Source organism: Drosophila guanche, unplaced genomic scaffold (assembly GCF_900245975.1).
Source record: "Drosophila guanche unplaced genomic scaffold, DGUA_6, whole genome shotgun sequence".
Classification (NCBI taxonomy): domain Eukaryota; kingdom Metazoa; phylum Arthropoda; class Insecta; order Diptera; family Drosophilidae; genus Drosophila; species Drosophila guanche.
Window position 1 is genome coordinate 3,816,088 of NW_022995755.1, and position 22,523 is coordinate 3,838,610.

General features: G+C 47.1%; 5 protein-coding genes across 10 annotated transcripts; 2 read left to right on the plus strand and 3 right to left on the minus strand.

The window, feature by feature from the left end:
• Positions 1 to 63: 63 nt before the first annotated feature.
• Positions 64 to 5,949, minus strand: LOC117589925 (negative elongation factor A). Its single transcript, XM_034282207.1, has 7 exons — positions 5,551 to 5,949; positions 4,664 to 4,918; positions 3,170 to 4,597; positions 1,917 to 3,107; positions 1,398 to 1,823; positions 1,179 to 1,334; positions 64 to 1,106 (listed from the first exon to the last, which is right to left on the minus strand). The coding sequence occupies exons 1-7, from the start codon at positions 5,758 to 5,760 to the stop codon at positions 975 to 977; spliced, it is 3,798 nt and encodes a 1,265-aa protein (XP_034138098.1). The 5' UTR covers positions 5,761 to 5,949; the 3' UTR covers positions 64 to 974.
• A 335-nt stretch (positions 5,950 to 6,284) lies between these two features.
• LOC117589928 (ATP synthase subunit C lysine N-methyltransferase) lies at positions 6,285 to 7,055 on the plus strand. Its single transcript, XM_034282211.1, has 2 exons — positions 6,285 to 6,592; positions 6,663 to 7,055. Exons 1-2 carry the CDS (start codon positions 6,316 to 6,318, stop codon positions 7,025 to 7,027), a joined length of 642 nt encoding a protein of 213 aa, XP_034138102.1. The 5' UTR covers positions 6,285 to 6,315; the 3' UTR covers positions 7,028 to 7,055.
• On the minus strand, positions 7,046 to 10,772 carry LOC117589926 (protein O-GlcNAcase). Its single transcript, XM_034282208.1, has 6 exons — positions 10,477 to 10,772; positions 9,662 to 10,421; positions 8,858 to 9,608; positions 8,726 to 8,793; positions 8,256 to 8,668; positions 7,046 to 8,191 (listed from the first exon to the last, which is right to left on the minus strand). Exons 1-6 carry the CDS (start codon positions 10,712 to 10,714, stop codon positions 7,344 to 7,346), a joined length of 3,078 nt encoding a protein of 1,025 aa, XP_034138099.1. The 5' UTR covers positions 10,715 to 10,772; the 3' UTR covers positions 7,046 to 7,343.
• Positions 10,773 to 10,883: 111 nt separating this feature from the next.
• Positions 10,884 to 12,123, plus strand: LOC117589954. Its single transcript, XM_034282252.1, has 3 exons — positions 10,884 to 11,051; positions 11,178 to 11,333; positions 11,392 to 12,123. Exons 1-3 carry the CDS (start codon positions 10,929 to 10,931, stop codon positions 11,857 to 11,859), a joined length of 747 nt encoding a protein of 248 aa, XP_034138143.1. The 5' UTR covers positions 10,884 to 10,928; the 3' UTR covers positions 11,860 to 12,123.
• Positions 12,124 to 12,361: 238 nt separating this feature from the next.
• On the minus strand, positions 12,362 to 22,240 carry LOC117589952 (actin-binding LIM protein 3). 6 transcript variants are annotated; one of them, XM_034282249.1, is made up of 10 exons: positions 21,788 to 22,240; positions 15,645 to 16,651; positions 15,380 to 15,436; positions 14,678 to 15,231; positions 14,444 to 14,617; positions 14,247 to 14,386; positions 13,521 to 13,627; positions 13,217 to 13,283; positions 12,914 to 13,155; positions 12,362 to 12,845 (listed from the first exon to the last, which is right to left on the minus strand). In XM_034282249.1, exons 1-10 carry the CDS (start codon positions 21,789 to 21,791, stop codon positions 12,732 to 12,734), a joined length of 2,466 nt encoding a protein of 821 aa, XP_034138140.1. In that variant the 5' UTR covers positions 21,792 to 22,240; the 3' UTR covers positions 12,362 to 12,731. The 6 variants fall into 6 exon arrangements, with proteins under 6 accessions (XP_034138140.1, XP_034138134.1, XP_034138135.1 ...); XM_034282243.1 differs by lacking the exon at positions 21,788 to 22,240 and adding an exon at positions 16,749 to 16,944; XM_034282244.1 differs by lacking the exons at positions 13,521 to 13,627; positions 21,788 to 22,240 and adding exons at positions 14,062 to 14,147; positions 16,749 to 16,944.
• Between the last annotated feature and the right edge of the window lie 283 nt (positions 22,241 to 22,523).

The following is a 22,523-nucleotide window of genomic DNA, read 5'->3' on the forward strand; positions in this document are numbered from 1 at the left end:
AGACCACAGACATTAAAGTCTTCCTTTCCATTCATGGCTTCCCAAGAGATTGAACACAAATTGTTAACATTAAAGCCATAAATACATCTGCTAGGTTTATTTTTTTGCCTATTACGCATTTCAAGATATCAGTAATTTGTCTGTGGTTAATCTTGTCGTGGCTTATACATACACACATGCATGTAAGTTTGCTATGTACTTGCTATCTTCTATTAACTATATTTATATATATTTTCATTTGATTTTTTTTTATGAATACGGGAGCTCTTTTGTGGCTCTAAATTGTATGTTTTGCTTCTAGGTTAATTATACACTTTCTTTGACAATAATTACATAATGCTAGAGATACACGTCTAAATTTATATATGCAGATTTAAAGTTAAAGTTTTGTTTTGTTGTGTATATACGGGTGAGTGTAGGTAGATGTGAATGCGAAATGGGCGGGCGTATGTTGTGTCCAATCGAACGTTTACCAGTGTGGCCTGGCCGTCGTCTTCAACTGCTCGCCAGTGAAGCGTTCAGCCAGAGAACAGTGATTGCATGCATGTCGGATTCAGGGGGGATGCGGATGTGCCTAATAAGAACTTGGGGGTATTTGTGTAAACAGGGAGGGGGCATGTTTACTACATGTTTTAAGCACTAGTCTTTACTATATACTAAACAACTGTACAGCTAATTTATCTTAATTATTACTTTATAGTTTTGTTTTTTATTATTTCCAGCATTTCTTGGGGCAGGGGATTGTGAACACTGTGCTGGGGCTAGGGGTAGGAGTTAATCGTGCTGGGAGAAATGGGAAGGGAGCGGATGATTAGTAGCCTAATTGTGGGGGTGGGGCAACGGTGCCGCTGCCGGTGCAGAACGGATGACAAACCAAAAATCCATATACGCATATTCAAGCTACCAGCATATTCAGCTGATTTCGGCTGCCTGTTTTACTTAGTGCTGCGCACTATGCGTATAACCCTTGTGGACTATGAGGCGGCAGTCTGATCCTGCATCCGATAATTCTGGAATGTCTTCCACTCGCCGGTGTTGTAGTCAAGCCGAATATGCGATTCCACAAGACACAGCGTCGTGTTGCCATCATCCTGCCGTACTTTTTCCTTCATTAACAAAAACAGAAATTTCATTATTAATCATGGGTTTACACCGAATGTACCAGCAGTAAATCTTACCTCTGATTCGCCTAATTTAATGACCAACACGTTTTCATTATTGGGTCGCGGATTCTCACGAAGACCCGCCATGAAGCCCAGAATGAGGGCCTTATCGGGTCGCGAGACACGATTTGCCTTGCGGAACATTTCATGCGCTTTGTGTACATGCTCATTCTGAAAGGGATTAAACGTTAGTCAAGTTAAACAAAACCTAAAAAAGTTACTTATAGTTCTTACAGAAAGCGAAAGTCCCCGACGTTGTGGCGCCTGTTGCGTCTGCTGTTGCTGTTGTGCTGCTTGTTGCTGCTGCTGCGACTGCACTTGGACCTGCACAGTGCGAGGCATAACCGTATTCGTGGTGTTGACCTGCTGGCCGGCACTGTTCGTGGAGGTGACCAATCGCTGCTGCAGAGTCGGAGCTGGCTTGTGTTGTAGCAGAATTTGCTGCTGCTGCTGCTGGCGCGGCTGCTGTTGCGGTGCCGTTACTGCCGCAGATGCCGATTGTGTAATAATCGTTCGCTGCGTACTGTTCGGCGCCGCCTGCACCTGCACCAGCTGCGGCTGCTGGCCCGGCCGCTGTATCAGCGTCAGGCCCTGCGGCAGCGTGGTCAAACCTCCACCAACGTTCGTCATCACCGGGCGTATGATGGTCTGCTGCGGGGACTGATATTCAAAATGGTATTCAATATGTTAAAATTAAAATTAATATTAATAATTATTGCAATCTACAGCTTTGCAGCTGAGACTGCCACTTACATTTCCAATCACATTACTTGGCTGCTGTTGCTGCACAATAACGTGCTGGCCTCCAAGCGAACTGGTTGGAATCAGCGTGGGTAGCATCTGCTTTCCTTGCTGACTCGAATGCTGCTGCTGCTGCTGCATGTGTACGCCCGTTGACGGAGTGGTCTTGACCAGGCTGGGCGGACCTGCCGCCGTGGTTGTCATGAGCGTGGTCCCGAGTCCCTGCAGGCCGCCCACATTGCTGATCGGAATCTGCTGGTACATGTCTCCGCCAATATTCCGCAAAATTACCCCCTTTTGGGTCAGTATAATCGTTTTGTTTTTGCCTGTCGTTGGAGACACATTTAGCGCAGAGACACCGCCCGGTCCCACTGTGCTGGTTGGCTGCATCAGTACCTGCGACAGTTTCGGCTGCTGCGTGGCCGTCGTATTGGCCACGATTGTGTGCTGCGGATGGGGCTGCTGCTGCTGCAGCTGTGCCTGCAAGTGCTGCTGCTGTGCGGCCTGTGACGCTGGCTGAATTGTGACTGGTCTGTTTGGCAGCTGTACATTCTGTATGTTTAGTGTCGTCGATTGCCCGGCGGCGCCCACTGCCGCGGAGGTGGCCACCAGTGGCGGTGGATTCGATGAGACCACAGTTGTTGTCTGCTGCTGCTGCTGCTGGCGCACTGGTGTCATCACCACTCCCGACGTTCCCGAGGTTTTTAGCAATATCTTGGTGGGTTGCCCTCCATTGCCGCCAGCCGTGGTCTGGTACAGCGTTGTCGTTTGCGGCAAGGGACGACCGTGTGTAAATGATGTCAGCGTGGGCAGCATCGGTTGCTGTTGCTGCTGCTGCGACTGCTGTTGTTGCTGCTGATGCTGTTGGGGTGTGGCCAGTATATACTGTGTTTGCTGTTGTTGCTGCTGCTGCTGCTGCTGTTGTGGCTGTTGAGATGTGACCAAGTGCTGCTGTTGAATCTGTTGCATTTGTTGTTGTTGCTGCTGGTGTTGCTGCTGCTGCTGTTGGGATGCTGCCGCAGCTGCGCTCGATGTTCCAGCCTGCTGCTGTGCCCGCTTTGCTGGCTGGATGATCGTTTGCGATATTATCACCGGTCCACTGTTTGTGGCCGTCTTCAGCTGGCTCAGCGGCATCGTTTTTATGGCTTGTGACGGTATGGTTGTGGTGGTGGTGCCGCTGCTGCTTGCCGTAGCCAATGACTTCTGCGTGGAACAGAGGGAATTCATTATATACTAAACAACAGCGAAGTACAATTAAAACTTACCGCTCGCTGGGCACTGGGGGACGAGGCCAGTATGACGGGTGTCGAGCTGTTGATCAGAATGGGCTGATGTTGCTGTGGCGCTTGCTGGATCTGTATCTGTTGCGCTTGGCCAGTACCCTGACTGCCGCTTGCCGCTGACGTTGCCGGTGCCGATCCTGACGCTGCCGCGGCAGCCGCCTTTGCCTTGGTGGATGTTATCTTCACGGAAATATTATTGGGCAAATTGGCCAATGGATTGGCCGCCTGCCTCAGCTGCTGCGGGGTGAGTATGGTGGTCGTGGTGGTCGCTGTGCTAGTTGATGGCGATGCTGTGGTCCGCAGCATGGGCTTAATGTCCAGTTTTTCCATTTTGATTGTGGTATTGCCCACGGTTGTTGTTGCCGTTGCCGTCGCATTGTTCTGTCGCTTCTGCGGTGAAGTGCGGATGAGCAGATGGGGAGGCCGTTGCAGTGTTGCTGATGCTGCTGGTTCTTGCTGCTGTATGATGACACGCTGTTGCTTCTGCGATGGAGATGTCTCGATCTTTTCCAGCTTAATGGTGGCGGGCACAATGATTTCCTCGCTCTTGATCTCGATCTCCTGTTTAATCCGTTTTGGTGTATGGTTGAAGCTGTTGTTGTTATTGTTGTTGTTCATCTTCTTTCGCGCCGGTTTCTGCTTACTAGCCTCGGCCGCTGGCGTCTTGGCCTGCTGTGACTCTGTCACCGCAGTGGCCGGCGCCTGTGCAAAGTCCAGCGTGGTTGTGGCATACTCTGGTGTCTCCGGATCGCACTCCATCGCCAGCTCAGTTTTGCTGGCCAGTTCGGGCCCCTTGAAGTCCTCGTCCTGCGGCTCCTCCAGGCTGCCTGAGCTTTGGTTGAGTCCCTGCGGCTCCATCTTGATTTCGAAGCTATTGTTGGCCGAAGTGGGCGTGACGGGTGTCTCCCCACCACTGGCCGTCGCTCCATCTGTGGGCGAACTGTCGCCGGTGTTGGTCGCTGCAGTTGCTGCCGCAGCGGATGCAGCCGCCGCAGCAGCCAGCTCCTTTTTCTCCTTGTTCTTCTGCTGCTCCTCCAGCTGCTGCTCACGCTTGCGCTTCTTGGCCGCCGCATAGCCCAGCGGCTGCTCTGTGAACTCGATTAGCTTGATGCCGCCATCCTTGCGGCCGGCGGGAGTGCGACTCAGGTTGGGTCGCTGAGCAGCATTGGCCGGCACAGTGGCCGAGCGAAAGCCTGTGGTGGGCATGCGGGAGGGTATGCCCTTGAGGGGCGTGGTGTCCGTCATCTTGCGGGGCATGCCGCGCGATCGCAGCGGAATTGTGGGTGCCGAGCCCTTCTTCAGCGACGATTGCGCGTCCGCCGACTTGTGGAGCAACTCTGTCCGCAGCTGGGCGCTCTTCGGCTTGCGCTTCAGTGTGAAATGCTTCACTGGAGCCGGCTGCTGTCCAACCTATAGGAAGGAAAGAAAATTATAATTTAGTGGCAAGAATTAATATAAATTGAATTTAACACCTACCACTGAGATCAACGCATTCTTATTTAGGTACTGACACTCCAGGGGCAGCATTCCCAGGTCTGAATGCTTATTCACCAATTTTCGCAAATCATTGACCATGTCTGTGAATATGGGGCGCGTGTCCTCGTAGTCGGAGATTTCTGTGTTCAGCGAGCTCGTGGCCGGAAACGTTTTCATCGTCTCGGCCAGCATTGAGACCCACAGCTCCGAGTCCAGCCCGGCCACCTCAATCACCTCCTCGAGCTCGGCCTTCCACTGCAGATGCAAAAACAACAAAAAAACAGTTAGGAATTGCCTGCAGAAACCACCCACAACACTCACGCACCCATCCACTCACGTACCCATACTCGAACACACCCACACACAAATACATAGAGAGAGAGAGACAGTGGGAGAGCGAGAGTGGGAGATTGGTAGAGAGAACAATGTGTACACAAAAGTAGAAGTGGCGGGAAACATTTTGTTAATATTTATTTCCCCATCAGCAGACCGAAAAACATGAAATGATTGCTACAGATAATATACGAGCAAACAAACCCATGCTCTGGCTGATTAGATTTACAAGTATCACAATTTACGGTTATTTACAGCATTAATTGTATTTCACCAAAGCGTGCATGTGTGTGTGTATGTTCTGGTGTACTGTTTCGTTATACCCTTGCAGGTGGGAGGATGATAAAATTCTCATCAGGTGCGCACATGCCACAATCAAAACTATAAAGATTCATGATCAGCACTACTATAGTCACATTTCTATGCGAATCATAATTTTCACTCAGTTAAGCCCCTGCAGCGAACTGCAAGGGTATATGCACTTCGGCGCACCTACGTTCGTTCATGCACTTTTCTCATTCATTTTTTTTTTTACACCAACGCCAGCCATTTACCTCTTCCACCAGACGGCGCGGAATATGCAGGAAGCTGAGCAGCAACTTGAGTTTGACCTGTGTCTGCAAATCGGGAAAGCATTCCTTGATGTTGCGCAGAACCTCTTTGTTTAATTGCGAGCATATTGAGCCGTTTATCCACGAATCGTTTGATGTTCCCAGTTTATTATGCAGCCACAGTGATGTGTCGCTGTCCCTTACGTTCGCCATTTTTTACGTTTACGCCACTACCCGCGCCGAGAACATGCAACTTTTAGCGTTAAACGATGTCCCGTACTCTTGCACGACACTATTTAATTGAATTTCCCAATTTTAATTATATTTTACGACAACAAAACACACGATAAATCCTTCGAAAATTGTAATAGGAAGCGCACGCACACGCACACATAAATGATGAAAAAAGTGTTGCCACCCGTGGGACCGTTCGACCCTTGGAAAAATACCTAAATATACCATGTCATTTTCGAAATATACCGAAGAAAATAATATTCCTCACTTATGATTTTCGGCTGATGTTACTGCTAACTGGGAGAAATAACTATATTAACATCATTTTATCCAACATCCGATTGATGAATCAATTTTCTAAATTAATGGCTAATTTTAAAAACTAATTCTGAAGAAAGGCGCTGCCACATGGGCTGCCAAGTGAAACCCTACCACAGCATGTTTACATTTACGTTTTTCGTACTAGTTGGGTTAATAGCAAAAAACTATTAACCCATTGCCGACCAATGGTTAGGTGAAACATACTTTTATGGGATGGAAATTCTAAATGATGGTGGTAAAAAATCGGTTCAAAAAGCACCTAGGAATGGCATGTCAACTGGCGGAAAAATCTTAATCGCGGCCACAGGGGGCGTGGGCATCGGACTGTCCATTGTTTGTGCCTCTTTTGTGGCGCCTGCTTTCCGAAAGATTTGCCTGCCTTATGTACCGGCGACCACGGAGCAAATCCAGAACGTCCTTAGCTTCCTGCCCAAAAATGCCACCGGGAAGCTGCTGGACATTGGCTCAGGTGATGGTCGCATTGTGTTTGGTGAGTTGCAACCTTTCGCACAACATTTTGACGACACCAAAGTGAAGATCTCTTATGTAATGAATTTCAGCGGCGGCACAGCATACAAAGGGTCTGAAAACCGATGGCGTGGAGCTGAATCCCTGGCTGGTCTACTACTCTCGCTTGGCAGCGCTTCGTCATGGCGCAACGAGGCAGGCCAGCTTCTATCGCCGTGATCTGTGGAAGTTCAACATTAAAGATTACAATTTTGTGGTCATATTCGGTGTGGAGCAAATGATGAAGGACCTGGAGCACAAGCTGATAGCCGAGTGTCCGCACAATACGAAGATCATTGCGTGCCGGTTTAGGCTGCCCAACCTAGAGCCAGAGCGCACCATTGAGGATGGGGTGAACACTGTGTGGTTCTATGATCTGAACAACCAGACCCAAAGACAAGTGCTCGGCAACAGTTGAGGAATAAAGCGAGGAATGTATTATTAAATAGTGTAGTTTTATTGTTCTCCATGCTAAGAAAAACTATGCTTAAGATAAATGCTTGAGACAGAGAGAGGAGAGCGAGTTCTACGCACGGGAGCAGCGTATCTCACAGAGCGAACCATTCGGTTGGTCAGTAATACAAAATTGTACGAAAATACAAAAAGAGACCAAGGACGGGGGACGAGCTGTGGCGTGGCCAGCCGGAATACAGAATACATTAAGGAACAATGGGCGAGCACAATTGACACATTTACCACAGAGAAAAACGGCGAAATCCGCGAAACTGTTGATGCTAGAAACGACGTCCCAAGTAAATGCATTTTCTTCTCTCCTCGCGATAGACCTCAACGAAGCCGATTTTCGTATAGAAGCTCAGCTGTCCGGGATCCTGGTCGGGCACACAGACATGCACGCCAAAGCAACCGTTTGCGCGCAGTGCAGCCAGCAGGACAGTCAAAATGCGCTTGGTAATGCCGCTATCCCGATCCTCGGCCTCTTTTAGGGTGGCAGCAGTCAAAACGGCCGGAAAGGAGCCACTCACTTCGACGGGACACTCCTGCACCTCGTCGTAGCTGTTGTGAAACTGATCCATAAAATGAGCAATTAGCTTGTTGAGCTGAACGCTGGCATCGTCCACGTCCTCGTCCAGCGTGGGAATCGGGATTTTGGGATACTTTTCACGCAGCTCCGCCATCCAGCACATTTGCATGTTACGCCGAAAGACGGTGACATCCAAGGCTGCGCAAGCATAGCCCACAAGAGCACCATTCTCGTCGTACGCCACTATGCAGAGCTGTGGATTGAGCGTTATGTACGGGCCAACAATAGCGTCGGCCACAATATTGGCCACGGTCGCGGGCAGGGGATAGTCTATGTGGATGTGCTCGGCGCCCTCCAGCCCGCTGTGCCACTGCAAATAGGTGCGAGTGCAAATGTTGATCACGTCCAGCTCATCGGCATTGCGATACGGCCGAAGGAGATAATAGTTGGCCGTCGGTTGCTCCGGCAACTTGTAGACAAACAGATCATTGCCAGAATCCACGGGCATCAGGCGTTGCAGATCGGCAATCAGTCCTCCGCGAAAGACCCACGGTTCTTGGTCGCCCGACATGAAAGCCTCTTTCCAGCCCTTGCTGAACCCTTCGGGGCAAAAGATTTCTTAGATTTACATGAGGATCATGAGCAATGCTGACTGCACACTTACACGTATAGCTACCCTCCGTGTAGGAGGACATGTTCGGCGGGAACTGGCCCAAGGCCAGCCATTTAATGTAGCAGTTGAGCAGCGAGAGAGCACCAGAGATGTCCCACACATACGAGTACAGCTCATGGCAGATTTCCTTGTTCTGGCAGTTGGCAATTTTGATCAGCAGCTCCCCGACGCTGCCGCAAAGCACATCAAAGTTCTCGCAACGTTGCAGCCACTCGCTTACCTCCGGCTTGGGGATCTTGCTGCCGACGCAGCGCTCCTTCAGCATGACATTCGCATTGGTCTTCAGCCAGTGAAACTCTTCCAGCAGCTTGAGCGCACGGCTGCCATGCTCAAAGGGTAAATAAAAGAGATCACAGAGCAAACCCAGATCTTCCGTTGTGATCTTGGATGCCTCCATAGTCGTTCTGAAAGTAAACAGAATGAAATTAGTTGGTTATTTTGTGGCTAAAGCAGGCACATACTCATGATCATGTTCACGCATTTCTGTGTTCGATAGCGGGGATGAGGTTGTACTTTCCACGTGCATGCTCTGCAAGCAAAAGAAGAAAAGATTTACTTTACTTCGCTTCAAGCTTAAATATTTCTCTACTCACATGCACATCGTTGACAGACTCCATGAGCACATCATCGGTGACCAGCTTGATGATCTCCTCTTCTTTTGGTGAAACCTGGGAGGCTATGCTGCTGCTGCACTCCATGGGCTCATTGCCGCCGCCGCTAAGCGGACTCAGACTTGTATCATCCAACATTGTGTCCACGCTGAGGCTGGCCACAGGCTCCGTGTTCAACTCCAGCACCTGCTTCTCCTCTTCCAGAGTTGCGTCTAGCACCTGATCCTTTGTTTCGGTTTCCAGCTCTGCCGATGGATTTCCCCTGGATGCTATGGACTCGTAGATTTGATTGCCCAAATTCAATCCCACAGACTCAGCCTCAGCGCTCTTGGCCTCCATTATGGGCACGGGAACAATCGAGATTGGTATCTTTTTGGGCAGCTCAATGTTGCAAGCAGCTGTGGTCGGTATGGGATTAATGATGTCATCATTGGTGACCACTTTAGTGGGCGATACCAGGGAGTTCATCACCGGATTGGATATCGGAGTCATTGAGCTGCTGACGGTGCTGCAAACATCGGCCAATGCCTGCAGCTGGGTGGTGTTCACTTCGGGCACTGTCCGCGTGTTTGTCGATGTGGTGGTGGTGGTTGTCAGACTCATGCAGGTGTTGATCGATGGTATGATCGGTATAATTGGCATAACCATTTGAACTTGCGGCTGTGGCTTTGTTATGGGTCCCCAGGCCTCCTTCTCCACAAAGAACTCAGGCAGCCAGTCCGAAATGGCATTCCTAAAATGGGAATTTAATTACATAAAATTAACCAGAGGCACTGCGGTACTCACTTGAGTGCCACCCGTGGATGATATACGTTTTTAGAGAGGAACTCGGTGGGCATTTCATCCTCATTTTCAGTCTCCAGTTTGATATCTGAACTCAGCGAGCTGTTCACCTTGGAATCCATGCTGCATCGTGACCACGAGGCCAGCGAATGGATTGCAATGAAGTTGGCGTAGAACTCACAGTTCGGATTGGTCATGACGCCACGAAGATGGGGAATCAGCTCGGGGGAGCGACCCGTGTACGGACCGAGGAACACGCGCTTCTGGTCGTAGTCGTTGGCATGCAAGTTGTCCCAGATGCACGGCGGACGGCGCAGCACCTCCGTTATCTCCTGTATCGATTCAATGGATATCGTCTTCGAGATGACCTTATCTCCCGTCCAGAGGATGTCGATGTCAGTGTTGAGCTTTGACCCCAGGGTGTTTAAGTACTCCGATTCCTGTACCGTCGGCACGGCACGGGTGCCACAGTACTGCGTGGGGCAGAACAGAAACTTGGGGCTGCCCAAGTGGGTGAAAATCTCATTGGTAACCGAGACATGGGCATTGGCGAACGTCTGGAACACCTCCTTGTCCACCTTCGATAATTCCGACTCAATGTCGTCGAAGAGCAATGCATAAGCCTCGCAGCCGAACTGCGACACCTGATCCAGCTTGCGCTTTAGCGTTGCAATCTCCTTGGGACTGCTATAGGTCATGTCCAGGCCGGGCGAGAGAGCGTAGTAGAAGGCGATGCCGGCTTCCTTTGCTGCTGCAATCAGACCTGAACGAAGGGAAATTAGCGGAAAATCAGACAACACGAAGAAGCATCTGCTTACTCGATAGATGATCCGCCTCCTCGACCGTGTATAGCTCTCGCCAGTAAGCTCGGTGTTTGTAGTCGTCCTTGGGCGCGTACATGTATGAGTCCATGCCCATAAACTTGAGTTTGCGAAACAAGCCCTTGCGCTGCTCCGTTGTCCAGGGGCGGCCGTAGAAACCTTCAATCACGCCGCAAATAAAGTTCCGCTGCGTATCCTGCTGGGACGCAAGCTGTGGGGCGGCGCCGGGTTCCATTTTTCTCAGGATTTAAGACGGCGAAAACAATTGTTATTTATTTCGCGTTTTTGCAAACTAGTGTTGGAAACGGCTTAAAGTGCTTAGAAAAATGAGGAATTCGGTATTTTTTGGATTTTATGATTGGGTATATGTCATGCGGTATATTTGATCGTCAAATCCGCGGTCATACTGGTGTTTTGTTTTGTTTATTTTATTTAGTTTTTATTGTAATATGCAGCCTTTTATCGTTATACGCACTTACCGGGAAGATGATGAGCTCAAGTGTCAGGATCTGGTGCGGGACTACATAATGTCGTTCTACACGAAATCCTTCTTTGCCCTGATGTTTCGAGAGGTAACATTCGAATACCAATTCCATCTCCGAATTGATTCGGTTGCCTGTTCATATGCTGGGCTCTAGCTACGTGTCCTATCCCGTATTCATCATTCCACCAAATGTTTGTTATGTCTGGCCATCCAGATTACACTTCAATTCATAGTCATCACATGGGCGATATTCTTCATATTTCTGGGCGTGCCGCTGCTCTTCTGCACACTGTCGGTGCCCGGATGCATCGTTTGTCTATTCGTCAGCACGTACTTCGCCTTCTACGCCAAGGCAATGGAGCTCATGAAGGTTAGTGGCCTCGAATAGCTTATAGATCCTTAAACCTTAGCTCTTTCCTTCACTTAAGGTGAAACCCTCTCAGTCCCTGGTGGCAGAGTGCTATGAGCCATTCATATTTCGCTGTTCCCCCAAGGAGGCCAGCTATGACATCTTCATGGAGAACTGCCCATACGATGAGGCACACACAAGGAAATTCCGACGTCGAATTGTGGCCACCATAAGTGTCAAAAACCATCATGCTGTGTACAACGCGGCTTGGATCTGTCGCTTTGCCATTGCCCCAGATTATCCCTATCAAAAGATAATGGAACCCATGGTCAATCTTGTGTCAAAGAACTGCGCCAACGGTGGCTATGGCTCGCTGGAGTGCACCATATCCGAGTGGCAGGAGAATGAGCGTGACTTCTATGACGAATACGGCTTTGTCACTCGTCAAATTTACCACAAAAAGATCATTGGCAGCAGTCTGTCGGTGATGAAGACACAATTAACGTTTCGCCTACACACCGATGACGGCATCCAAAAGCGAAATTAGTTCGATGCGAGTGCAATATATAGAGAATCTCGTTAAACTGTGAACTCTGAGCTGATTACTTAGACATTACTTCTGTTGACTTCGCCAAAAGTGTTGAAACTCCTCCCCACCACCCGCTTCCAAGAGGTTGTAATATTTGTAAACATACAAACAAAAAACATAGATAATAGCGTGTACATTGCTTTTGTCCTGTGTTTTTATTATCTCTGGTTTATTCTTTGATTCTATTTAAATAAATAAATAAAATATTTAGTAATAAATAAAATTTGCATAATGGTTTTAGCATTTATTTAGATGCCATGCCATGCCGCACATGCAACAATTGGCTTGTCTCTGGCTCTGGCTCTGTTCTTGTAGCGCCTTTTTGCTGTTGTGTAAACTCTGCTGAAGGTACATTTATTTCTTTCTTTGATGCTTTACCGAGTTTTGAAGTAAAATATATAATTTAGCAAAACGAATTCAATTAATATGCAGCTGCATTGCGTATAAAAAGCATGCAATGTTTGAACTAATTTGAAATCTGTATACATTTCGTATTTATTTGGGATTTTCCTTAGTGTTTGTTTCATTTCAAGTTACAATCTTCTCTCTTTTGTGGGCGCAACTAATTCTTAAAAAAATAAACTGGAGCTAACCCAGGTCGTTCCACGCCGCTCCGCACTGTAACTATGTGTTTAAATTTAGTTTTAGTTTTAGCTTCACTTGCATCAACTATTTAAAGCGTGTTTCAAAACTGGCTGTGAAATTAGCATAGTTTCCCATTATGTTTATCTGTTTCTTCCTTTCGTTTAAGGTAAAATGTATTATTTTGGTTTCGTCGCAAGCAGCCTCCACTAGAGTAGTTGCAGATCCTGCCCTGTCTAAGCGTTCGCTTAGAAAAGCTTCACCCGACGCTTCAGCTCGTTGCGCCTCCACTGTGGCAGGCGATAGAACTCGGATCGGGCGCACTGCAAAATGTGCTCAAACTCAATGTCTGACAAATGACGCTGCGGAAGATAAACAAATCGAGGGATTAGCTAGCAATCGAGGCTGTAAGAATTACGCTGAACTTTACCTCTAGATTACAGCGATCAACGTCCGAGGGCAGACGATAGTTTGTGATAAGCAGTAGATGGTAAGGATAGATCTTGGCTGGCTCATGCACCAACATCGAGTGTGCCATATTGGGCAGACTTCGTCGAATGAGTCCCGCCTGCGGATAGTGATACGAAAGTGCGCCAGAATATGTGCTCGAGGCGGGCAAATCGCCGCCCATTAAGGCGCGTCTATCTCCCTCGGTAATCGAATCCACAGAAGCTGTAAAAAAATAAATCATTAGCGGGTATGTGGGATATCCTTATTTATGATTAAAACTTACCTTCCGATTTGCCACAGCTCAGATCTGTGCTATGCGTTTTGTCGCCCAGTCCTCCATAAGAGAAGTCCTGATTAAAATTAAAAATAATACAAAATTAATCTCTGTTTACTTATCTTTTAAAGATTCATGCAAAAACAGATAGAAACCCATAAACAAGGTGCAAGGCGAAATAACTAAAACTTATTAATAAACATAATGCCGATCATACGCATACACCAAAAATACACAAAAATAAATTAATATAAATTAAAAATTAAATTTAAACATTAGTTACGTTACAGCATTACAACAAAAGCAATCTTACAGTGGCACCATGCATCGTGGCGGCGGCAGATGTTGTGGAACTGAATGTGTGAGATCGTGGGGCCAGGCCGTATCCAGGTTTGGGTACATGACGCAGGGCGCTCACCACTGAGCAGAGTACGAGTAGCAGTTAGTGTGTGGCATGTGATTAGTGTTTGATGAGTGGGTTTATGTTTTGGGAGGCAAGGCAACAAATATGCATACAAACACAGAGATTTTTGGATAGCATAGAATATTAGGTTTTAGACACACAAGGAAGCAGCAGACCAACCAACCAGTTGAGTTTTAAATCAAAGTATTTTTGTTAATTAATGCCATCCATGGAGGGGCAGCAGCCGAGAGCAGCAAGGATGAGAAAGACACAAACGAATGCAGTCAGGGCAGAGTTAAGTTGAAATGTTAAGAGTTAGGGGTTATTAGAGTGATTCCATTGCCAAATACGTGTACAACTTTATATATTAGAGACTACAGCACAGCACTAATAAGAACGGAGGACAATCCAGCACCGGAGAGTTGAACTAGCAACATGGGGCAGCACTTACTGAGCTGTAGCCGTTGCGTATATAGGGCAGAGTAGTCGTTTTGAATCCGTATCCGGGCTTTGGTGGCGATCGATAGGAATGTATGGCTATAAACGTAATTGGCTATATATAGTAACGAAATCGAATCACACCCTAACAGAGGAGTACGAGACTAGAATACAATGCGCTAAGGCTAAACGATTTACCATTGTAACTGGGCGCATTTCCCAGCGATTTGCCCAGCGAGCCGCGATAGCTGGTGGACCGATCAAACATTTCGTCCTCATAGAAGGGCTTCTGTGCGTCCAGATGTCGTGATGGTGATGCTCCAATAGGCGATTCATATCTGCAATGGATTCAAAATGTAAAACAACAGCCAACGAAACCAAACCCAAAGACCTACCTCAACTTGTAGATCGGCTCCTTTGAGGCTGAAGGCGTGCGCGAGGCATTGCGTGGATCAAGATTGTTTTGCTTCCACTTTCGGTACTTGGCGTGCTCCTTCAGATCCTTGGCAATAACCGAGCCAATGCCAGAGTTGAGCTTTTCCAGCTGCTCGGCCTCGCGTTGAAGGCGTCTGGAAATGATTTTTTCTGTCTTAAAATTTGATTTTTTTTTATATTTGTTCTCCACTCACCTTTGCTCCTCGCCATTTTTGGCATTGCCATTCGTTTGCTTGCCATTTTGGACATTCTCATCCTCATCATCCGAGACGGGCACGCCCTTGTATGTGTCGCTATAGCGTCGCCTGCGCTCCGGATCAGTGTAGGGATAGGGCGGTGCTGGGAAGTCATCCCTTTCGATTTTTGGCTGCTCGCCCGGCAACGGCTTCTTGGCATCCGGATAGTGGGACAGCTCAATGGGTTCTTCGTTGTTCATGCCCGGACTCTTGGGACGTGGCGTTTCCGAACGTATGGCATCCACCAGCACCTTCATGGCACTGCGCGTGCGCGAATGGGGACGCGAGGGCGGACGACTGCCGGCCACAGAGCCCGCATTGCTGGTCGTCGCATATGATGCTGGCCTGTGAAAGTGCGGCGAGAGTGGCGTCTTGTCATAGGGCTCGATCGGCTTGCGCAGATAATGCGGCGCATCAGTCAGATAGCTGTAGGTATAAATGCGCGATATATCCTCACCGATAGGTCGGCCATACTCGCGGAGTATCAGGCCCGGGCTGACCGTTCGATAATGCTGAAAAATGTACGCAAAGATTAGCCAACGAGTTGAGTGCTCTTAATGGAGGAAGTAACATGCAAAGTGCAGTGGATTTTGATTGTAGATTTTTAGTATTCAAAATTAAAAAAAAAAGAAGAGAAATCATAAAAATCATAAAACAAACCTTGCGGCTAGAGGAATAAAGTGAACCGTTTATACTCGGAGTTCTGGAGCGGATGTACTGAAAACGAACAGAAATCAAAAAACGCAAAATGCAGCAAAAGAAAATTATAAAATAAAAAAAAGTAATTGCAGTGTGTGTGAGAGGGTGTGTGTGGTGTGCGTTGCTTTTTAATGTGCAGAGCATTCAAATTAGTAGCAAGAACGGCAGCCGCTGTACCGTGAATCTGATGCCAAGTTATTGGACGATTGGATCTGCATTTACATACCATTTCGCTCAGTGCACTGGAACTCATGCGATCACATTCGGTGTCTGTAAAGTTGCCATTGGAGGCGCCGCCAACCACCGAAGTGTTGCCGCCGCCGCCGTTTAGTATTATGCCCGATTCGGAGGGACCGGGGCCGCAGCGTGGATGCCAAATGGCGCTGCCCTGCAGGTACATTTCCTCACCGTCGCCAAACGGATCGCCGCACTTGGTGCAGCGTGCGCACGTTGGATGGAAGTGATGGTTGTCGCCGGCCTGCAGCACCTTGCCGCTGATGAAGCGGTTGCAGTAGGCGCACTTGACGCCGAAACCCTTCTGGTAGCACTTCTCGCAGTACGGCACCGCATCCTTGCCCATGTACTCGCCGTTGAGCACCACCTGGCAAGCCTTGCAGCGGAAACAGGAGACATGCCACTGCCTGTCGAGAGCGACCAGTGCCTGACCCTCCTTCAGCAGCTCCCCACACCCTGCACAGTCGTTGGGATCGTAGTCCTCCTTCAGGTGCGCCTTGTGCGAGATAACCCCTCCAGTCAGCTGCTGGTGAGCTGTGGCCCGCGTGGGACTCTCCGCTGGCGGTGCTGGCGACGATACAGACGTTTGTCGTGACGGCGAAACAGGTGCACCGCCACCAACACCACCACCACCGCCCCCACCCGACACACAATGTTCGCAGAGCACTTCCTTTCCAGTGTTGGTCACCTTACTGCCGGACTTGAATGGCTGCTGGCACTTGGAGCACGTGAAGCACTTCTGATGGTAGGTCTTGCCCATGGTGCTGACCACCTCACCCTCCACATACTGCTGACACGTGGCACACTTGGTGCCGTACAGCCGCTGGTAGTCCGGTATGCAGTAATAGGCGCTGTCTTTTGTAAAGAAACCGCCAGTGGCCAGGGACTTCTTGCACTGACAGCACTGGAAGCAGGCCTTGTGGAAGTGATTGTCGGCCACGCGCAGCACCTCGCCGGAGCATTTTTTCGTGCATTTTGCACAGTAAATTTTTTGTTTACCTGCAAAGAGAAAGAAAGACCATCGATTAGTGATTGTTTTACTGCAGATAGATTAGAGTTTGGTTCGGTTCTATTTTAATACTTAGACGCTACCAACCGTAGCCGCACAGATTACGTATTCCTAGCCGCAAAGCAGTGCTGCTGCTGATGTCATATGCATGTGATGCGATAATGCCCCAACCTTGCCCCGTTTGCTCGGGCATAGCCGCTGGCCCGGCAGGCCCGTACGAAAGCCCCGTTTGAATGATATACTGGTATATGCGTATGTGTATGTTCATTGTGGTTTTTGTTTTTGCTTGGATATGTACATGAAACAGTTATGTATGAAACATTTTCCGTATCCCTTTTAGACTTTATTTCTACTGACAGTCTAGGCACACTCTTTGATACTCGGCACAGATACATAGATAACGTTCTAAAGACGGTATGAGTCATGCGCAAGGCACACAATTAATCTTATCATTGATAAGGCCAAGGGCGGTATACAAACATACACGGCACACACTGTATATTATATATGTATATTTTCACTGTTCATTAATGTACACACAAGTGTAGTACACTTGTACACTCTAGGCAAGTGGAACAGGTTAAATAGATCTGACATCTACATATAATACGTATCTGAAAAGTTGTCATTCGACAGTCCACTCCACCTCTTGTGTAGATATATTTTCAGAACAGCAAATACAACAATTTTAAATACTTTTTAAAATCGATTCGAAATGTGAGCTGATCCTTAAGAGTTCATTTAGATTATTTGTAAAAGTAAACAGAGATAAACTTTAGTTCTTATCAACTGTTTGATCAATGACTGGGGCCAAGTTTTTTTTGTTGCTGTCCATCTATCAAAGAGCATTGCGTAAGAGGCAGAGAATGTCCAAATAATCATATTTGTGTGTGTCCATAATATAATTATGTTTTATGTTTTACATGCTTCCTCTCGCACGTAATTTCTGTTATGTATCCCCCCCCATTCGCTTTTACAACAGATCGTTGGAAATGTTGGAGGGAAGAGACGCAAAGCCATGACGGCATCACACAAAACGTAACGAAACAATTTGTTGGCCATGACTGATGATGTTGAATGTTGATCTACCAGTCGGCCGGTTTCTTGTCGGTGCCAGTCGGTGGGGCCCCTGTGCGCGGTTGATTTAATAGTAATTCCAACAGATCTAAAACCAGCCAGTTGCAACCGTTCAAAGAGAAAACCGTGTAAAGAGAACGGTTCTCTCTCCCTCTTTCTCTTTGTTGATGTGTTTCTTCTCCTCTTTTGTCTGCGCTTTGCGAGTTTTTCGGTATAAATCGATAAGAATGCTCCCCACTCCCCTTCTTTCCCCTTGTGTGTGGAAAGAAAGACCAACAACTAAACCGTTAGCTTTTATAATTATTATGACGTTTATGGTTCGTTATCGCATACAAAAAATTCTTGTACAGTTTTGTTTTTCTTTTAACTTTTAAATTTCTTGGTATCCACAACTTTAAACCAAAAATAAAACCATAAATGAATTCCTAAATGGGAGGTTTTAACTTTAAAGATGGTAATAGAACTAGCCGCAGCGTTTAGAAGCTTATCTTTGTTTTTTATTTATAGAAACGCTTTTTATAGAGAAAATCTTACTCGAAGAAATAACTTGAAAGTTTGGTCTTTTGAGGAGAGCATTTTGACATGAAAAAATGTTTGCTTGACCGGATTGAACCTTAATTAGATAGATCTAACAGCCTAAAGTTTACCTGCGATCCCATGTTGCTACCTGAGGAAAGTACAAGTACAATGAACTTTAATACAACAAATACCAAGGGAAAAGAGTCCTTCCTGGGTGTGTGCTTTGAAGGTAGTAGTAAAATCAATAATAAGTCGTTGACATTAAAAAAGCACCAACCAAACCCATACATAAAAATGTATGTATGATCCATATCTGTACATCATTGATGATAAAAGTAAATACAAGTCTGTATATTATTTGAGTTCGATGACGCAAACAGTGAGTGAGAGAGAGTGTGATAGTGTGTAAAGTCGCTCAGCGAATTGTCCAATTAGAATGTCCGAACATCTGATAATACGGTTATTTTGTGTACAATTGGTTTTTTACGGTGACTGGTGCTTTCGTCACTAGCTTGGACTTCCGTTCAAAGTAATATATGTATGTATTAAATACTTGCACTAGTATGCGTATTTGTGTTTGTTTAAATTTTAGTTTGTGTACGTGTTTCGTTTCAATTAATTTCATTTATGTATGGTTGTTATCTGTCAGTTTATTATGCAATCTCACACACAGTGGAATTTGCATATTGATTTTGGCATTTTGTTTATTGGGTTTTCAGTGTTTTCCGCTTGCATTAGCAGATCCATGATAATTAAAACCCAACTCTAAACAATTCCAATGTGAAAATTACATTTTCATGCAACAGTCAGACAGATCTAGAGAGCAAGCGAGAGAGAGTCGCACCGAGTTGCCGCCTAGTTAGTATAATAAAAGTTTGAGCGCACATTTTCATTTCATTTTTATTGTAATTACGGAGAGGATAGGAGAGCGATGTTTGTTGGTAGTGAGTGAGTGCCTAGTGGCCCGATGATGTCATCTGCGTCTGTAGCGTAGCGCCGCCATCGACCGCCAGCGACAACACGGAGCTGCTGCTGCTGCTTTTTTTATTATTATTTTGGAGTTGTGGCAGAGCAGCCCGGAGACCAGGCATACCCGAGCATGTGCCTCAAAAACTGGTTGGTGGAGAGGCACTCTCGCATTTGAAATGTGTGCAAACAAAAAATCAAACCGAAAACCCGTCCAGCAAACAAGAGCCAGAGCAGAGCAGCAGCCAGGGGGCAAGTCCAAGGTTAAAGTCGCGCCTCGCCTGCATGTAGAACGCTCATTTGAAGCAAACACAGACCCCAGACCAGAACAGACCCCCCATGCGATTCGATTATATACAACAAAGTTGTACACAGTTCAAAGTGTCAAAAGGTCAGTCAGCGAATATTTTAATTAAATTTAGCCGCGCCCCAAAATTCTAGAACATCCCTAACCTTAAACAGAACGAACAACCCGAAACCCTTCACGGGTACACAGCACTGTCATGGTCATGTCAGTCCAGCACAATGCGCAACGCACCGAACAAGTTCGTCGTCAAATCCATGACAGTCTATGTTCCCGGGATAATGTCGAGGACAATGCAGGTCAAGGCAGTTTGCGGAAACAGGTGAAGCCTGAAGGGGGGGGATTAGAGTCGAGTCATGTCGGCACAACAATACACACCACCACACACCACAACTGAAAAAGAGCGTGTTTTTAGCCAAACAATAAATAATCCCCAGAGCGAAAGCAAACATCTCTCTCATGCATTCCATGCCCACACATTCGCACACCCACGAATGGTTCTGTGGAGAAGAGCAACAACATAATATATACAAATACACAGATCCCATACATGTGCTTGCACGTACGTGTGTATATTTTATGTGTTCTCCGCATTACTCATCAACTTTATATTGCTTTGCAAAGTGTTATTTTATGCTGTGCTACCTGACGACGCACCGCAATGTGGTTTCTATAGCTACTACATAGTACATAAGGTTGCTTCAAAGATCATTCGAAGTGATTCCTGTATGCTTATTAGACGAAAAGTGAAAAGAGCCGCCTCCGTCTGATCGGCAAGAGCACACACGAACCCACACACACACACGCAAACGGACTCCGATGACGCTGCAGTCACAAAAATAGCATTCAATTGGGTGAGCGAAAGGGGGAGGCTGAAAGAGTTGCCGTGCCTGAAGACGACAACACAAGAGAAGATGCCACTTTCTATGCAAGTGCTCTGACCTATATAACCCCGCCTGGGAAATGGGAAATGAAATGAAATGCAGGCGAATGCACCACAGCATACCGCACCGCACTGCAGCATACAACTCGAACAAGCTCTCGTGCACGAACAAATCAACGGATAAATAAATGAGAAAGATCCACTAAATGAATAAGAGGGGGCCGCACGGAGGCGGCGGCGGTGAGGCAACTTGTTTGGTTTGCCCCTTTCGTTTTCATTCGAGCACCAGCTAAAAAGGAAACCCCATGCAAGTCAATGTGCGCGCCTGTCATGACTTCATTTTGAGTAGTTGCTGCTGTCTTTATGGCTATTGTTGAGCCTTTTGGGTGGAGAGCGACGAACGGCGCTGCACATTATGGGGTCCCAGTCCCATCACCCCAATCCCCTTCGATGTGACTCGAAGAGACTCCTCGAAGCGAAGTCCAACTCAATTAGGCATTTTAGGCACGCATACAACTACAAGTGTCTCCCATCCAGCCCCATAGCCAACGGCAGCCACAGCACATGAACTCAATTAGGGCCAGGCCGGAGGGACGAGACGAACGGATTGAAGAGTAATTAATCAAAGCATGGGAGAGACAGCGGAACAAAGAACCAACGGTATATAGTAGGGTTCGCTCATGCACTGAAAGCCATAGAAAAAGCGTATTCAGCGCCAGATTCAACGGTAGATTTACAGGCATGGTGTGCTATGACGGCTCCCACGGGCGGACACAATAACGGTATCGTGTGTAATTGCAGTTGCATGCACAAGCACGTTGAGGTTTATTCGGTCAGGTTTTTTCAGAATCGCGTTTCGTTCTCCTTCGGTTCTTCCTCCCTCCCATCTCCGATATCACACGTCGATTTGGGGCGCAGCAGTCGATGGCCGACGACGAAGCGACGGTGCGACAAACGAAACTTGTTCTTACAACAACTAATATATGACGTCACCGCAGTCGCAGCTGAGAAATAAAATAGGGAGTGGACGTGGACGAGACCACACCGTGCCAATCACATGTGAACATGTGTGTGAGATAGAGAGAGAGAGAGAGAGCGGCCCAAAGATCCCCACACCTAATTTCGTACGGATTCGCAGCTGTCCAATATTGATTAACGGTATTCGCAGGCTACGTAGTTTTGTTTCCTTTTCTTGTAACCATTCACGGATACCTTGCTATAGTCTTCTTAATACCGATAATGCCATCAGCTTCTATCTGAGAAGCAGCAAGACCCACGGCCCACCACCACCCTCTTCCGATGGCTTTGCGCAGACACACACAAATAACCAAAGGGAGAGATAGAGAGAGAGAGGGACATTATGGCCAGATAACTTACCCATAGCGAGATACAGATACTGCTATGCTCTTCGCACTTGCGCCTGCAAAATGGGGGAGGGAAAGAAACACGCACACACACACACACACTGACGACACGCACGGGGAAAGCACAACTACACGCGCACAGGTCACCACTACTTCCTCTTCACTTCACTAACAAAATTTTTCTTCTGCTTAGATTTTTTCTATTTGTATCTTTAGCCGTATGCATTCGCAATATCTACGCAGCGGGGCAGAGTATGCGTGTGTGGGTGTGGTGTAGTGTGCTCGACGCGAACTTCCAACTCGTTTCGTATTCGGATGCGTGTATTGCTCTTTACATTCACAAATGCCTTTTGCCGACAAAGATCACAGTGAAAAATTGTGGTTTAATAAGCTTTTCATGCGACACAATTTCAAACGGAGCCAGAAAAAAACCGCACCAGCAAAGCACCGACGGCAGCAAACGAGTGTATCTCACAGATACGAGCCGCCTCGGTTTAAAGATACTTTCAATCGAATACACTCGATTGAAAACATATCGATGGTCGAATAGCCGCGAATGGCCCACTAAAATATACCGAAATATACCCTCTCATTTTTAAAATATATACAGGTAACATTCCGATGAAAATCATATTCATTAACTATTGAATATAGCTAACAAGCGAGAAGCGCAAGGCTTAGTTTGATACGAGCAATCTCGGCTAAAAGATACTTTCTATCGAATACACTCGATTGAAAAACTTATCGAT